The sequence below is a fragment of the Neodiprion pinetum genome, chromosome 5 (genome assembly GCF_021155775.2).
Source record: "Neodiprion pinetum isolate iyNeoPine1 chromosome 5, iyNeoPine1.2, whole genome shotgun sequence".
NCBI lineage: Eukaryota > Metazoa > Arthropoda > Insecta > Hymenoptera > Diprionidae > Neodiprion > Neodiprion pinetum.
This window is the reverse complement of record NC_060236.1, coordinates 16,543,798-16,562,348: the sequence shown is the minus strand read 5'-3', so window position 1 is coordinate 16,562,348 and position 18,551 is coordinate 16,543,798. Positions and strand designations below refer to the sequence as shown.

The 18,551-nt window shown below is 33.6% G+C and overlaps 1 protein-coding gene across 2 annotated transcripts in view; it reads right to left on the bottom strand.

The window, feature by feature from the left end:
* The window catches only part of Gyg (glycogenin 1), a 36,690-nt gene that overhangs the window by 16,183 nt on the left and 1,956 nt on the right, over nucleotides 1-18,551 (bottom strand). For both annotated transcript variants that reach the window (XM_046629670.2, XM_046629671.2), the window contains exons 2-5: nucleotides 8,546-8,681; nucleotides 6,127-6,301; nucleotides 4,854-5,143; nucleotides 3,803-3,983 (exon numbers count right to left, since the gene is read on the bottom strand). In XM_046629670.2, the coding sequence (XP_046485626.1) occupies nucleotides 3,803-3,983; nucleotides 4,854-5,143; nucleotides 6,127-6,301; nucleotides 8,546-8,681 (782 nt within the window). The remainder of the gene's footprint in view (nucleotides 1-3,802; nucleotides 3,984-4,853; nucleotides 5,144-6,126; nucleotides 6,302-8,545; nucleotides 8,682-18,551) is intronic.

Below are 18,551 nucleotides of genomic sequence, written 5' to 3'. Positions count from 1 at the left end.
AATTTTGGTCAATACAACAAAAATGAGAAATATAAACAGAAAAAAGAAAACGATAAATAATGTTCATAATTATAATTATTATATGACGAAGGACAAATAAAAATAGTTTTTAATACAGCTTTTAATATCGTTGAACAGAATACAATTGTATTATCTATGTACAGATTGAGTTTTTTTCAGCGGATATTCGATAAACTATCGAAGAATACTGTAATTAAATTCGAAGTAAATCGGTCAAGCCGTTTTTGAGATATTGTCGGAACTGCAAAACATGTCGCCGTACGAAATGTTTGACATTATTTTTAATAACAATGCTTGTGTCACTTGATTTCAAAAAAATCTTTAAATGAAGCTCGATCTACATGAGTTCGAATAAAGCGTATCCCAATTGAATTGAGCTATTGTTTGTAGAGATATAACTTCCCAAAATTCATCCACTCTTCAGCTATCTACTCGTATGTAAGAATAAACAATAGTCGTGGATTGGGAAATATTATGTTTCCTACACATGCTTGGAAAGTTAGATTTTCGAAGCCTGTGGGGCGTGCATAAAGTGCCCCATTTCTGAACAGTGCGGTAAAATGACACTGGCGCATATGCTTGACTGAAATTCTCAGTTTTACAGACTATGGCGGTTTTAGCGTATACACACTTTCCGATAGCTTAATTTTATGCACGGACTTTAAGCACTACCGGTTACGTCATTCGGCTAAGTTCATCCTGAAATTGGTGTGTTCAGATTAGGTTTTATGAAGTCAGGCCGTGTCTCCGGATATCTTGATTTGCTTCTCAAATCAAACTTTCCGTCGCAGGTGTTGGAAAAAATAGGGTGTCACACATGCGAATGAGTGATATCTGGCTCGTGGGTTTAAAGCACTCGCTTGGCTCATGCTCCAAACTTCACATTCGTCGGAAATCAACCACTTTCTGCACTTGTAACAGAATATACTACTTTGATTGACTGAACCTCGAACCCCGAAAAGAACTCACGCTGTACGTATAATTATACAAATAGTGTGATTAGGTAAAACAAAAGAAAAATATACCTTGAACCCCATGCAACGACTGATATTAAGCGCAAATAAGTTAGAGACCCAATATCAACATTCACGACTAAATTTTCAACCAAATTGGAAACTTCAAGGACGTGACAAGGGTTCAAAGTACATTCTACAGTCTGAAGCTTAAATCGTTAAGCCTAAATCTGTGAATGAACAAGGTAAAATTACAATGTATTTTCAGATTAGAAAACAATATAATATGACACAATGAATATTAAGAAAAAATCAAACGAAATGAAAATAACTTCGCGGGTGTTTATTAAATCACTATATTTACGGTAAAAAATCATTCCTAAACCAAAATAAAAACGCCTTTCCAATTGAATATCATATTAAATAAAACTCGAAAAGGCCCTAATCAATTACGGGTATACCCTGCTCGAAATCACACGTCCCTTGAATTTTGTCGAATATTTCCTAAAGGGTGCATCCAAATCGTGTTTCACCGCAGCTTTGAATGTTTCTTGAGGAATAGATTCCGATGAAAGCATAAAGTCACTTAAAATCGAGAAAATTTCACGCCATGTGAATCGTAAAATGCGGGCGTGTTACTTATGTCAATTAAAATCTGAACCTAGGCACGTTTCATCCAAAAAAGGACATAAATGCCCCATTCTACATGCAGTGACGAATAAGAAGATTCCAAAACATGTGCACATTCGTTCATTTCAACGAGAAACGCACAGGTTTTGTGATCTACCTATTCGGGACTGGATGTAAATGGGGCCGTTATACCCTTTTTTGGATGAAAAGTACACTTAAGGACAATGAATTTGAGATGACTAATTTTTTCCACTAGACAGTTATGTTGGCAACACAGAGACACCTACAGCTCACCTCAATCTCAATAAACGTAACATAACCCATGACCGTCGAATCTAACCTTAGAATTGACGTGTCCATCCAACAAGTCATTATCCCCGCGATATTCTAAGGTTAGATTCGACGGTCATGGGTTATGTTATGTTTATTGAGATTGAGTTAGTTTCGCGCTCGGCCGACTATGGCGCTGTAGGTTTCTCTGTGTTACCAACATAACTGTATAGTGGAAAAAATTGGCCGTCTCAGATTCATTGTCCCCAAGCGTACCTAGGCTCAGATTTCAATTTACATACGTGACACGCACTGCATCAGATACTTGAATCAAATGTTAGGTCCCTCTTCCATTTTTAATTTTTATCTTCGAGTATGAAATAATACAATCATTCAGAAAAAATTATTCAAAATTTGTAGCTCCAAATTGAATTACAGATCAGATGTTTTTTCAATGAGTTTTTTGAAGTATTCCAACAAATTGTTCAACATTCCTATAGATATATATTTTAATAAATGCAAATTCAATTTTAGAGTTCATACCTAGAAATTGAAAATTCGAAACAATACTCATATTATATAAAAATTGGACCTGTGAATATCGCATTACTATCAATCGTATTTAATGTCTTGCGCACAGGCGAATAAAAATAATGAAAAAAAATACACTTCTTTCTGAATGAACAAATTAATTAATGTGAGCGGAACTTTGTATTTAGTATTTCAAAAAATTTAAGCAGGTGGAAAATCAACATTTTTCAATTTTCTTAAAAATAATTTCATTCTCTTGTATAAAAACAAGTTGCAAATTCAAGTAGAATTCGATATCGAGTTGAACATTGAATCTGGAATAGAGACAGAAATACCCGGCCCCTAGATTGATTTATTTGTAAATGCGAGCGCCTGAGAAATCCCGACATAACGTCTCTAATAATACAAATCCGTGGGTGTGATAGATAATTCGATGTAACAGCCAGCTGCGTGCGTGTGCGAATAAAGGCTAACTTTTTTGGTAATTTGGTAAGAGAAAAAAAATCGAAACAAAGATGTCAATATAACGGTGTCGAAACTATACTCCTATAAAAAAAAACCAAACCAAATGTATAATAACATTGTGATAAGGATAATTAAAAATGAATAGAAGAAATAGTTATAGCATACACATAGTCATAAATGGTCACATGTCATTCAAGATCGATTAATTATCACCTTACCTGATCGACAAACGGCTCGGTATTCCTGTACTCATTGTTTGGCTTGTAAAATCAATAGAAGAATTTTTATTTGTACTATTTATCTTAGTTTCTCAAACTGGATGTAACCCACGAGCAAAGTATGTACAATTCATAGACAGGGTTGTTAGTTAAGCTTTAAACGGTTGCATCAGTTTTTATAGATCAACTTTTCACGGTTCAATTGAATCTTTACGAAAAGAAAAACACGAAAAATCGAAAATTATGCGTGTCATAATAATTGCGGAAAGTTTCGAAAAGTTCAAAAGTTTTCTCAATATCTCAGAGATGGATTTTTTTCTCAACTGTGGCCAAAACTCACATACAAAATTTTTTGAATTGTCATCTCAAGAATATCTTTCCAATCATAAGATAATGACATTTTTCAAAGCCTGATCTAGCAAACTAGTGACACTTTCTAACCGAAAATTGAGATTCGTTTATAGCAAAACTCTTTGGGTAATATGAAACTGCAAGAATGTTATACATATAATATATCAAAATATAGTCCAATCAATAAGCGGACAACTGATGCTAAGATGATGCAATTTAAATTTTCTGGATCTGCGGATAAATTAGAATGATAAAAAACATTTGACTTTGTTCAGAGTAAACGCGGCTCTATATTCACGTAATGTGATGGAAAAAAGGGGAAAAGAAACAAGAATAACACATGTATCAAGAGATTAAACTCACCATCACTGGTGATAGCTTAGGGTAAACGTTTTCGCAGAAAATGTTCCACCAGAGTTGCAAAAGTGGCTGCAAATGATTGCATCCTGACGGCGGATGGACGGTTGAAGTTTCAGTGTCGAAATATTGCAGCCAAGGTTTTGTGGCGCCGATGAAATGTATAATACGAACATTTTCCCCAAATCTGCAAGATAAGCGAAAATTTCTAAATGTTCAACCACGAAAGTTGGGCTGTTTTTGGTTGTTGTTTCGGCTTCCGGCATATAAAACAGCAAGTTTTGTTCTCTCGGAAACTTAAACGTTAAACCAACTCGGAGATAAAATTTTGAAAGATGGTGCAGTGTGATTTGGGATCTTGATCTTAAATCTGATTCTTAAAACTGAAATTATAAGTAAGAAGTGCTTAAAGATAAAAAATGGCGGACCTAGAGATGACAGGAAAGTATCGCAATAATTTTGTCCAACTTATTCAATCATAGTTTGTAGCATTGGTCGAAAAATCTTACATTCATTGGCACATCTTCTCACCCTGTATATTAAATCAAGGATTTCAAGATGAATGCAAGTCATAAATAGATGAATTACTGAGTTACCGCGCCAACAACTACTATTGTAAAACAGTCAGTCTCAAGACTTTGATACGAGAATACGTCTTTCTAAAATACACAATTTGCTCTATATTTTCCGCATTTTGCTGCACTTGTTTTATTTATCGGAGAACTCATTATTTTAAAATAAGTCAAAAGTTACGATACATATTCAAATAAGCAGCAAAGATCAATGTTTGTAGATAGGGATTCATTTTCGATACAATCTCACATTTCGTGGTGTAAGCCATGACTAAACCAATTAACTAGACGAACTGTAAGTTGGCTCCCCTGTCTTGTAGGCGAGAATATCGCTGACCAATGATCGGTTTGCATTTTGCGCAAGCGAAGTCAATAACTCAGCCTGCTGAGTTTCGCTGCGTCTTTTTAACGCATGTAAATATGACGTGACGGGGTGGGAACCAGGCATTAAATAACTGCACTTGAAATAAATGCGAGCGTCTTACTGTTTGTAGGCGGGCAGATACGAGTAAGTTGCCGTTGAGCACATGTTGTAGATGAACGGTAGATGCTTGGAGATGTCCTTGTGGGCCCAATCACTGAAGTACGAATTGAGGAGACCTTGGTCACCACCGTCGAACGAACCTTTTTCCGCCGCGAATGAAGTGATCGAGGCGAAGGTCTGCTGCGACGGCTTGAATACGAAAACTCCCGAGTTGAAGCAGTCCGGCCATCCGACGTCGGGTGCTGCTGTCAATTCTTCTCGTTCAAACAGTTCGTCGCAATTCCTGACAACCTGTTAAATGTGCGAGAACGTCAGGTTATATATAGGACTGCGAGAAGAAAAAGGATGAAAAATAAATCCATGTATTGTAAAATCGATGAAGAATTACTTATGAAATTCACAGGGATCAATTATCTTTAGGTATCTTTAGGGAGGTTGATAAACCAAAAATCGATACTTTTTATTGACTTTATTACGATTCAGTCGTACATTGAGTATTCATCAAATTTTTGTATTGGTAAGATGTGAAGATCTTTTTAAAGATACAGAACTAGTATTATGAATGAAAGCTTATAGAGAGTCATTAGCCAACAGTCGAAAGCTCTAACGCGCTTGCGCTAAAAATCTAGAGCACCATCAGTTGTTTTATCAGGCTGACCAACCGTCCAAGTTCAGTTGACAGATCGCCGCGATGTATGTAACCTCAACTGTCCTCAACTCCCAACATTTTTAAGGTTACATACATCGCGGTGACCTGTCATCTGAACTTATGACGGTTGGTCGACCTGACCAAACAAATGCCATTGCTCTAGAAATTTTGCGCATGCGCGTTAGGTCATTCAACCGTCAGCTAATCGCTGTAAATATGGATGCTTTAATGTCATATCGTTTAGTTGGTAAAAGTGTAGTGAATAGATTCGATTTAATGATATCGATTATGATCAAGAAATGGCAATATTGCATTAACTGTTGAAAAGAAAGAAATTCCATTTCAGTGACTTCGTGAAAAATAGTATTTTGAATAAAATGAACCATTGTGAAGTAAAATCGAAGTAATCTGCCAAATTATTAACAATTTAGAAGCAATTCGAAATGAAGCGTCGATATCTAAGCTTCTCTTCACAATTCGAATACTTGTTTATTTTTATTTTTTCAAAGATATCTTCATAGCTTATGAATATGACATTTTGGTAAATAAACCTTGGTAATAAAAAGTAACAGAAAGTATTGACTTTCGGTCAACCAAAATTCTTAATAATTGTTGGGTAACTTACGAGAGCATCGGCATCCACGAAAACACATTTTTCGTACTGAGTCAACCGCCAGCAGTGTAATTTGGTGAATGTGATTCCGAGTTCGGGTCGTGCAAGGAGCGCGAGATTGGCCTCATCCTTTGAATCCAGGACGTTTACTTCCTGGACAAGAGAATATACCGAGGCCAATTTTTCCCTGTAAAATTTGAAAAAATAACGTTCATAATGTCAGATAAGTACTAGATTCATACGAATATCGAGAATGAATTAAAACAGTTATAGTAAATTGCTCAGTTTACAGAATCTCAAGATTCCACAAACCAAAAACTGTAAGTTCGTTCATCGCGATTTGAAAATTCGTGACAAACATTTACCAAATGGGAAAATGAAACAGTCCGGAATTTTACATTACACAATGATTTCAGAATCAACGAACGCCAACTTTTGAGAATTTATTCTTCCGAGTTATATAAAGAAAAAAATGTTCAAATATTCATAACTGGAAAATTTTAGCATAACGAAATAAATAATGCAAAAAAATGATACAGGTTTAACAGGTGCTAAAATCACCTGAAAAAATTCCTACTGCATATTAAAAATTGTGCGAGGTGCAAATTTGATCGAGTTAGCACATATGAAATATACTTCCATAGTTTTTACTCGTATAAAACTTCAGTATTTTCCAGTTCATCATTACCCGTAATAACAAAACGAGAAAAGTACCAATATAACGTCAAAAATAAAATTTCTGGAATACAAAATGAGCGTACAATGGCAGGGATTAAAAATTAAAATGACGCGGACTGCGATTTATTTGCTTTATTATAAGTATAGTGTCATAGGATGCACTCTTGTATACATTACATCTATTGTCACACAATCAGATTTCATCGTCAGTGCAAGACGGGCAGAACGCCAGAGAATTGTAGCGAGACGTGGTTGACAAATGAACTTGTTTGTAAACAATTAAGCCAACCGTGTTTACAATTAAATACATAGGATCGGTGCCAATGATCATTGACCTCATTCACTATGACGTACAAATCAAGCTTCATTTCACTGAATATTAATGAATCAATACCTTTGCGATGTATTAATTGTTGGTATAATTTATTCACTGTAATTTTCAAAAAGAACCTAGCACGATAAAATACAGTCACCAAATTAATTTAACCTTCTATATATGTAAGTAACTTTAGTATTATTTATGTTTTTTACAGATTGAAAGATAGCAGAGAATTTTTCTAAAAAATTTCAAGCATCCATTTTTACGAATCCAATATTTTCTAAAAAAAAAAGAATGAAAATGAATGACTTCATTATAAACCAATTTTAAAAAAGTTCGGACTATGAAAAGGTTTTTAAGTATTCATGTTTATATAGAAAAATAAATGAAAATCGAACTTGAAAAGTGCTTATACTATCAGCTGAAAAAGTTTCAAACCAAATGGAAAATGGTGATTCCAAACCTAGTCTCACTGGCATGGGATTCTCCATATACGTTGAATTTTGTCACCACTACGGATCAAAGTGATAGATAGGAATGATCAAAGCTAGTACAGATCGTGAGATAGTGAGAAAATTAAGTGGTTGAATTAACCCTTTGACTGCCATTATAGCATATTTGCTACAATGATGAAACAGCTATTTATTTGAACATCTTCTTCAATTTCAATTTAAAAGTCCTGAAATAATTTGAAAAACACTAACGCACTCTAAAGAAAGTTTTCACTAGATAATTTAATTTGAAAAACTTTCTATTTAGGCATGAAAATTGAGAAACTCTATTTGTAAAAAGTGTAATTTCTCAAACATTTTGATTGAGAAAAATGCTTTTTTTCAACAAAAAAGAGGCTTCGTCGTTAGAGTTAATGTATCTAGTATTTAAACGGAAACTAACTTTAGCATCATAATTACCGAAATACTTGATTAGGAAAATTAATTTACAACGTTATATCTACTTGTATCCCCATCGAATAAATTTTGCACATTGGTGTGTCAGATAAACTTCCATTTCAGTCGACTGTACAGTTGAACTGTTATTCAGAATTCACGTGATTGTATCGCGAAAATTATTTTTCGAATTGATTGTTCATATATTTGTCGATGTTGAAAAATCTGAAATTAACAAGCGCGAGCGGCGAGCTTTTTCCTGAATAGTTATTGACATTCAACGTCAATAATTATAATTGTCGGAGTCCTGTTGTCAGAATAAATTAATATTACAATTATAATGGTAATATAAAAATTGAGAAAACGTGAATTTCAAGAGTAATTTGTAACAGCATTTTTTTCAGTTTACGCATTACAAAGGTAATTAATTGGAGATCTTTTCAATTACAATTTTCACACAGAATTGGTGATAACCATGTGATTTTACTTATAGAAACAATACTTGTGCACCAAATTAATCCCATAGAAATGCAAGTGTAAAACTTACCTCATAACCTGAGTGACACCCGGGGTTATAAGAATTGCCAAATCATGCTTGGTACCGGCCCGGCGCAGGGAATGCGCCAAAACCAAAGCTCCAAGTGAGTAAGAATCGTTTGTGGCCAACGTCACCCATGCGAAACCTGAAAAAACGTGGCAAAGAATAAACGATTTAATACAATATTATCGAATAATCGAAAATGTACAAGCAGTTATTGAGTTTGTTTCACACGTTTGAAATTCGATAGTCGTATACATACAAAATGATTTTAGAGATTAACCAAATACGGCGGGTGAAATTTTTTTTATTTTCGCTTATGGTTGAAAAAACTTGTCGTTTGATTGAACAAAACAGTGTTCATAGAAGGATAGTTTAGGTTATCAAATGAAACCGAATAAGTTATTTGAATTAAGCCAACTTTGCTGTTGCCATATATTTATTACGTTTAGCAAGGTATTTTTTATAGTATACCTATACCTCTAATATTGCTAGGGAAATAGAAAAGAGATGAATTTGCAGGGTCGAAAGTCTGAAAGAGAAAATGACAGTCTTTGGAGTTATTTTAAAATAGCATAAACACGAGGCCGAGGAAATATGTGTCCAAAATACTGATCTAAAAAGGACGTCTAACAATAAGTACGTATATATAAATTATACCGTAGCTACGTCTTGAAGACGTATTTCAAACGCTGTGATAATTCTATGACGCGTTATGTTGTGTAAAAGGGGGAAAACATTGTAAGTGTCAAAAATGACCGCCGAGTAAAAAATATATTTGATCACAGCGGCCAAATGAGTGAAAATTATATGGGCTGTTCTATGCCAAATCTGTGGAAACTTTTGTAGGTGATGGTGGCATCTCTAAAACCACCAATATATTTATCGATTTTGTGACAAAAGGTTTTTGATCACTTTTCAATTACTAAATAATTGAACCTGCTTCAAGTTCCACGCTTTTGATAATTCTCAAAAAATTATCAATAATTAGGTTTTTGGTAGCAATCATTTTAAGATTGGTCCGATGATGCATAGATATTTTTTCTATTAGTTATTTCGGTATTTTGAAAATTTTTGTTCAAAGAAGAACATTCCTCAACGTTTTCAAAACATTACGAACATTATTTAACAAATTTTAATTTATAAAAAAATATGTTCAAGTTACGTGAAAACAAGAGAAAGTCGATGTTTCGAAATTATTTTTCCGTAACTGTGGAAAAGTCATGTAGGCTAAGCTACATTGTAATTGATGAAATATACCAAAGTGCTGGAAGAAATAGAAAAATAGCCAATTCAATGCATCGCAAGCTTAAATAAAATTTTTTTGATTTTCAGGTTTATGCTTCATCACATTCTGCTTTCGTTTGTATAATCAATATAACGTACGATTGAATATAGCTAATCTCTTTACATCCAATTGGAAAAAGTCCCTGTAATACCAATAAGAAAATTGAAAAACGCTGAATTCTACATGCAAACAACCCATTATATAATTTACGATGCCAGAGAAATGACATTGTTTTTATAACTATTTATTTAAGTCAAAAAAACATGTTGTTCAACCGATTCTGATAAACAATAAACTTATTTTATTTGTAGGTGAATTTTTCACTTACATTACATTTTTATGTCAATTTTGACCATCAATCATCATATTTCTTGGCGAATCATAAGTTTTTCATACATAATAGTTGTAACGATTGTAAAACTAATTTTTTTTTTCTCATCCACCGATATGCTCAAGATAAAAATCTGTGTAAGATAGTTCGTAGGGAATTCATTCATGAATAAAACGAACTCTTTTTCATTACAATCAGACGAACTGTACGGATTTGACGGTAAAAAAAAAAAAAAAAATGAATACAATAATGTGATTTCTTTGAGGTTGTTAATAGTAATATATTATTAGTTATATATTAACAGACATTAATCAAAAAATTGCAATTGCGATTTTTCTGCCTCACGTATCGATATAGATACGGGTGGGCATGTGGATACACCGTATGTACATATATTCAACGCATACATATAACAGTTGATTTAAAAGTTTTTACGGTGTACCAATAAATGACACGTGTTCAGACAGGCGAAGGCATTTCCTGTCGATAAAGATGACAGGTAATTTATAGATTCCGCAATTAAATTGCCTGTGACGATTGGAGGTAGGCCAAAAATTTACCGGATGTGTAGCGTTCGAATTCGCGTTTATACAACATACACGAGTGCGCCTAAGGTTATATACATATTCACATGTGTAAATCACCCATCGAAATCCGGAGTTATTCGACATCGAATAAAGTATAATCGGCTGTATGTGTAAAATATTGCACTGCAACTTAAATAATACTCAACCTTTGCAAGATTAGAACTGTTCAAGTTATGCCAATGGTATTCAGAGTTCAAGGCTCGTCGAATTAGTGATAAGAGAAGTTCGACCTAGTCTGTACGCCTGAATTATAATCAACTCTTTAACAAAAAATAACGACAAACGTAACAATGATGTCTCAATGTTGATAGTAATCACGATAATTATACGATTATACAAATGGCAACTCGGTAATATACGTATAACGCTGATAACTGAGCGAATATACGTGTATATGTTAGAGTGTTTCAGAAAAAACAATTACGAATTTCTAACGTGGCAATCCCTAAAACGATTTTTTAGGCCAAAGAAAAGATTCTGGGAAATGATAAGCATTTTACGTTAAGTGGAAGATCGGCCGCATTTGATTTTTTATTTTTTGTTTTACAGTTTTTAGAATTTATGATCAGTAATATGAAATAATTTTTTTTTTTCGTTTCTTATATTAATTAAAATATCAATTTACGTTGTAAAGGAGACCCACACTTTTGATATTAGGTCTCCAATTGATGTTTCAGAATTGTAGGTATCTCATGAGTTTTTCATTATTAATTCAATTAACTCATAAAATTGCTATAATTTAATATAAATTTTTAACCTAGGAAAATCAAATTCCCGTTCGATATATTTTTATATTACCAATCGTGATCTTTAGGTTGGATCTTTGGGTATAAATTTGTGCAAGAAATAATAATTGAAGGGCTACAACATATTTCAACTTGCTCATTTTACTTCTCTATTTTTATTTTACATTACTTTTTTTTATAATTCGATAATCAATTGGAGACTTAGTATTACAACCGTGGGTATTCTATCCGACGTTACATGATATTTCTATTGAAATAAGCAATAAAAACGTTTTTTAATCACTTCTATTCCTTTATTCATAAATTAAAAAAAATGTAATAAAAAGAAAAAAATGAAATGAAGAGGGTCTCTTCCGCAAGACGCTCATGTTTTCCCAGAATCTTTCCTTTAACCTAAACAAACCTATTCGGGGTTTCCACATTGTAAAATCGCAATTTATTTTTTTCCGAAACACCCTAATACATATGCGTACAGATTAATTATTTATCGAAAGAATTTTCTTTCGTCTGCTGTAATGCGCATGCGTTAAAATTAAAGAGCAGTTGTTTGCCAGGGTGACCAACCGTCGTGTACGTAGACTCAAAAATTTTGACAGCTGTCGGGTGTTGAACACAACTGACGGTTGTTTTTGAGGTTACGTTCATGACGGTTGGTCGCCCTGGCAAACAACTGCTCTTTAATTTTAACGCATGCGCATTACAGCAGACGAAAGGACATTCTTTCGATAGATAATCACTCTGAGTATGCATATGAATGATTATGTTTCCGAATGCAAAACCGTTGCGAAGAATTTAAGCTGGGGAGGTAAGAAAATCGAGGTGAATTACGCACATATAATTATATATGTATGTATATATATTATATATATATAAGAAACGAAGTCTTCGGAGGATAGAAAAAAGTGATACATGAGAACGCAATTGGCTTTAGTCCAAATCTAAATATACCTATTCAGACATTCGACCACTCTATATACCTACCTGGAATTTCTGCCTTTTCTTCGGCATTGTGAAACTCGTTGCGGACGCATTATATACATAAACTAAACGAAGTTATGTAGCCATTCATATTTTATACAAAGAAGAAACTTCGACTCGACGACGAAACTCTTTCGACGCATGGCGCACGTTAATTGAATGCAAAGATTCATACGTTATAGCTTGGAAGGAACCATTTTTTTTCACTCCTCTTTGAAAAACTTGCTGTAAAAGGGTATCTGTTAAACCAAATTTTAATAAATTGCTCTCGAGATCTGACTTTTTTTTTACTTAAATAAGGTGAGGGATATTTCGGTGTTTCTTAAATTGTTATGACTTGTGGTTGGATTTGAAAATGTCAACTTCGTGATGAAAATATTTTGTATGGAATTGTAATCGTGATTTTTAATCTGTTGTTTTTGCTATTCAATTTCTGTTCAACTAAATAGAGGTAAATTATGGCCAAACTGATTCAGCTTTCGCTGCTTATCATACGCATTTACCACAGCAATTCTTCACGCGAAGATCGAATGATTCCAATCTTTTCTATCCATAAAGTACGAGTATTACTTGAATGAAAAGTTCGTTTTTAAACTTTATCCGTGTCCTTTTCAAATAATTGATTCATTGTATTTTTTGAACGATGAATTCTGACTACCCACAAATATTTTATCGGAGCATAAAATTGAAAAAACTTGATAAATTTCAGGGACGAGAGTAAAATTCCAAATTATCACTTCTAAGATTTCATTTTCCAACTTAATATCTAAAATTTCCAAGTCTGAATAAATAAATAATTTATACAGAGATAAGAAAAAAAACGGCAGCAATATAATATATATATATCCATTGTATTACGCACATCGCAGTGATAAATTATCATACTATGTATAACTGGCCGCATTGTAGTGGACTGTATAATTAATTATACAATCAATATCGACAGCAATAAAACTAATCAATGAACCAACGCGCGAATGAATGTAATTACGTTATGCGAAAAAAAATATCAAAGCACACAGTGCAGTGATTCGTATTTGCAAAAGTTGTCAGTCCACTGTCTCTCTTTCTCCCTCATTGCTCTTCCACATTGCACAGTTGCAGTCGTTTATATATAACCAGATGTTTGATGTTATACTTAGGATAAATACATAAATTAAATATGCGGCATGTCATCGTTGATATACGTACAAAATGTATTGAATATATCTCTACGTAATTATACGTTGAAAATACCAGAAGTAATATTTATCTATACTTATTATTACACGTATATTAAATTGTGTATTTTTGAAAAAGAGATTTTTTACTCAGGTTTCTTTCAAACTCAATTCAAACGAGTATCTTCGATTTAAGTAATATATTTCGGTGTTTTTGCACAAAGTTTATTGGGAAGTTTCATTCAAATTGATTATGATTATCAGCCGATTTATGAAAATCGACCGTAAATAGCATGTAAAAATACTTTCAAAGTGAAAAAATTGAAACACGTTTCTGTACAGCTTACAAATTTTTTTTCCTGACAAACGTCACGATATACGAATATGTCTTGTCATTATCTATCGATATTCTCGTTAGGTTTTATCAACGTTAGAATATTAAAAATGTATGTACCTGAAGATTGAATCTAACAAAATTTATCGAGAAAAGTTCAAGAAGTTTAGCTGTAATTTGAATAATTCTGTACTCTCCAATAATTCATACTCAAGTTTCATTCGTCAAAATTATTATAAAAAATGTTAATCATAGGAATTAGATTTCAATCAGGCTTGATCACTTCAAGTTACCGATGAAATATTCGCAGAAAATAAGCAAAAAGCTTCCACTCAAATTTTCAACGCATTGAGTCATATATAAATTATTGCGCTGAGTCAAATTTTATAACAAAATAGTATTCTACGATTTCTGGGGTCGCTGAATACGAATCTAAAAGCAGGTTTCAAAAATTGAAGATGGTGGATCCAACCTGGTGGACGAAAATTTGAAATTTGATCGAATGTGGTTAAAAAACTCTATGCACGGATTTGCAGGGTCACTAATTAGACCCGCCATCTTGAATTTTTTAAATCCGATTTCAGATTCGTAACCAGCGATCCCAAAAATTTATAATTTATCACGTAATTTATGTAAAATATGTCATACATATAAAAGGGTAACTTTCTCTGAAACGAATTATTGCTTCAATTTTCACGATTTTTGTCAATAAATTTGTTTCCAATAATAATAATTTACATTATATTTCAATAATTACTCTCGAGTGTTGAAAACCTATTAGTGTACTGTCAGAAATAGCAAAGAATCGGAAAGAAATATGTTGAAAAGTTTTCTGAACATACAAAAGAAAAAATAAAAAATGGTTACAAAATAGGTGGTCAGAATACTTACCACTACGAGTCAAAGGGTTAAAGCAATAACTTCGCAACCTTTGGCTAATTTTAGAAAATTATTATCATTCAGCGTTTCATTTTGAAATTGCGATCAAGCCTGACCGATAAAGAGTTCAGATTACAAATTGAGAAAAAAGAATCAACATAAAAGCTCCGTAGATGCCGAGAGACTTGATAATAATTAATCAACTCGCCGTCCATTCTCTGAAAGTGCATCGTGCAGCCAAGAGCCAGAACCTGCAGTCTGTACTTGACGTGAAAAGAGAGACTGTAAAAACGCGTGTCGTAGATAGGCAAGGTACTTTATACATGATACCCGTGGTGAAACCTGATACAGGGAGACGTAGAGACACTAGACAGTGCCCAACGACCGGGTATGTATATTATATATAGACTCAGTTTATATTTACACGCAACGACTTTGGGCCCATAATAGATGCGCCGTATATGCATTTGCGAGAAAATAGGCGCGACGATGCATCGCATTTATTCGCTTTATATACTTATTTATGTACGCGTTCGCTTGCAGTGCATCCCTTGCCTTGGGTCAAGCTGCGCTTAATTGTAAATTGGCCATTCTTAGCAACGAGTGATTTTGTTCAGTGTTTTGTTCCGAAGCAGCCATTTTTTATCGCCCTCGTCTGAGAAAGTTGTACATACAAAGAAAAAAAAAAAAAAAAGACTAAACCTAAATAACATTTGGGGGGGGGGGGGGGGGGGGAATTTTTTTCTTCAAACTGTCACTGCTCAGTCGCATTTAACGATATGGGCTTGATTCTGAAAGCAATTTTTTAGAAAATACAATTCTCTGCAAAAACGTAATTTGAAATTTTGTTGTCAAATTAACAGTTTGGCCACTAAAGACGTTTGAAGGTAAAGTTTTACGAAAAAACGATTTTCAAGATGCATAATCGGTAAACCGTTGAAGCCACAGACTGCTTTATAGAAATTTTTAGAGAGAATCGAATTGCCTACACATTTTTACTTTGCGTGTATATGTTACGAAGTGAATGGTTTAGCCACTAAAGACGATTGAAACTGCATTTCTACACAATATTGATGTCAAAGACTAATATCTTGTAGACTGTGAAAGTAGAGACTTTGCTCTACAGACATTTTGATAGAGAATTGAATTGCTTAAAAATTTGTAAAGATTGTTTCAATTAAATTCAAACGATATCTATCGAACCGTGAAAAAATTGAGCCCGGTAAAGAAAAAATAGGTGAAATAAATTGATATCACAAGTTTTTCGAAAACACTATGAAAAGAAAGACCTGGCACTTTTTTCTAGTTTCTAGAATACACTTTTGGATTTTTATAAGAGAGATGGCACAGGAATTTTCATAGACGAAAGACTTTCATAACGGACTCAAGATATAATTTTTCCATTTGCTTCAATGAAATTAATTATCTCTGTATGCATTGTTTCGAATTCCAGCAAGTATCCGTAGAAGAGGTATTTAAGACTTTTTTTTTATAATAAACATTTCTTATTTGGCAGTTCAATCCGTCGACCATAAACAATTTTTTATATCTGCAAGGTTGGCTCAGTTGTATAAAGTTTCACGTTGCATAAACAGATGACGAAATTCTTTTCTTCTTCATTCTTCATTCACACCCATGTAGTCAACTCAACAAACGGTTTTCCCTTAAACCTCATCGATATATTTTCAGCTTGTGACGAAGGAATAAGAATATAATAAAGTTTATTTTTTCATCGTTTATGATCGAATTTCAATGAAAGAATTAGCTCTCACTATCTTCCCCATAAATCGAACTTTCGTTCAGAAATTTTCGAGCATCGGTGGACGTGTACTTTCTATTCAGTTATGTTATCGTTCGCCTTACTCTTCTCTTTGTAAAAATCTGAGTAATTTCGAGAGAAACAGTGATTCTGTATCGAAAGATTAACAGAAACCGAAAACACCGATAATTGGACCAAAATTTTGTTTTTCCATTTCGGGATTAAGAACTCTGATTTGAAGACAGTTGTTGAAAATCCATACGGTATATAATGTGAGAAACTAGATCGTAGAGGTTAAAATAAAATTCGAATAGGTTATACACCTACTCTGATTTGTTCAGTTGCCAAAGGATGAAGCTATTTCAGAGCAAAATGTATATACGTCATTTTTCAACAAACATATGGTTTATTCCACGCTGTTTTGACGTACTCCTTGGGCATCATGAAACGTTATTTAAACTTTTTCGCCCCTTCACTTCTTTTCTTTGCATACATTCAAAAAGTTCGTCGATAAAGAAAACTGAATTAATTTACATTAGTTTGCTGTCTCGTAACAAAAAATTGTCAACTTTCGCTCGAGATTTTTCAAGTTTTTTCTAAAAGTAGAATTACATACTGTGAAACATTTTCCACACCTCTGCAACGGCATAGCTGTAACCGGAAATTATTGGACTCGACACCAGAATAGAATTACTAATTACCTACAGAAAATGACACAAATATAAAAAAAGAAATGAGGTTACAGACAGGAAAATTCGTACATAATGAACATATCGCACGCATGACATGCATTTCGTTTTCTACAGTTTGGATTTTCTCTATAACTGCCACAGCAAACCAGCTGGAATTGTCAATTCATTCTCGTAAAGCAGACACGTTTTTTTTTTAATAATAGTTGAACGTGTTAAGGGGGAGCCTGCTTTAGAGGCTTCAAAAAATCGGTTTTTTCGAGGATTTTTTTGGGAAGGAAAGAAATATCCGATGAAAACGAAACTTTCAGGGTTTATTGTTCTGTATTTCAACAGTCTTCTCGAATTTTTTCATTAGGATACATGTCATATTATGCCCGGTACAAGCATTTCACCGAGGCGTCTCGAGTATGCATTTGTCGTGCGGCGGGAAAGGTGCAGGTCGCAATTTCCATCTGAAACAAAGAAACCAAAAAAATTTTTACATCTCAATAGTATAGCTTCTAGCTAAAACAAGAAAATTCCACAAAAAGTGAAAAATTCAACAATTTTTCGCAAATTAAAAAAAAAATTCATTTTTCTTGGGAAAAGAATTCACTTTAGATTGTTTAAAAAGTGGGTTAATCTTAACTTTCTTAAGGTTTTTTAGGTTCAACTAGAAGAGAATTTCATCCCGAGTACAATGCAATTTGTCTCGTTTCGATAGGACGTTTAGTTTTTTCCCTATCTTTCCCGCCAATTAGGAAAAAGCGTAAAAATGGAAAAACGGAGAAATCGTGCGTCAAAGTTTTCGTACATAAAAAATCGTAATTTTCTTGAACTTACCCCATTAATATGCTAATCAGCGATTCCTGGTCCATAGAGTTGCCCTTCAGACTCTTCAAAAAACTGGTTCAAAACTTCAAAAAACTGGTTCAGACTCTTTAAAAAACTTTAAAAAACCGCTCGTATACGTGCTCGACGCTTGCTCACTATTTCTTCTGTAACTCCGAAAATATTTCGAATTTGCGTCTGAAATTTTAGGGACGCATTCTTGGATAGTTTGGGAAGACATTTATGCAAAAAAAAAAAAAATAGATTTTATGAAGCCTCTAAAGCAGGCTCCCCCCTTAATTCGCGCGTAAGAAATATACGTCAGCGGTGTTTTTGGCCTGATAGAAGATAAAAAATACGGGAAGACAACATTTAAAAATACGAGATATCCCAACAACGAAATATCCGGCATTTGGCAGGGGGCCGTTTCACTGCGAACGCCAGGAATAAA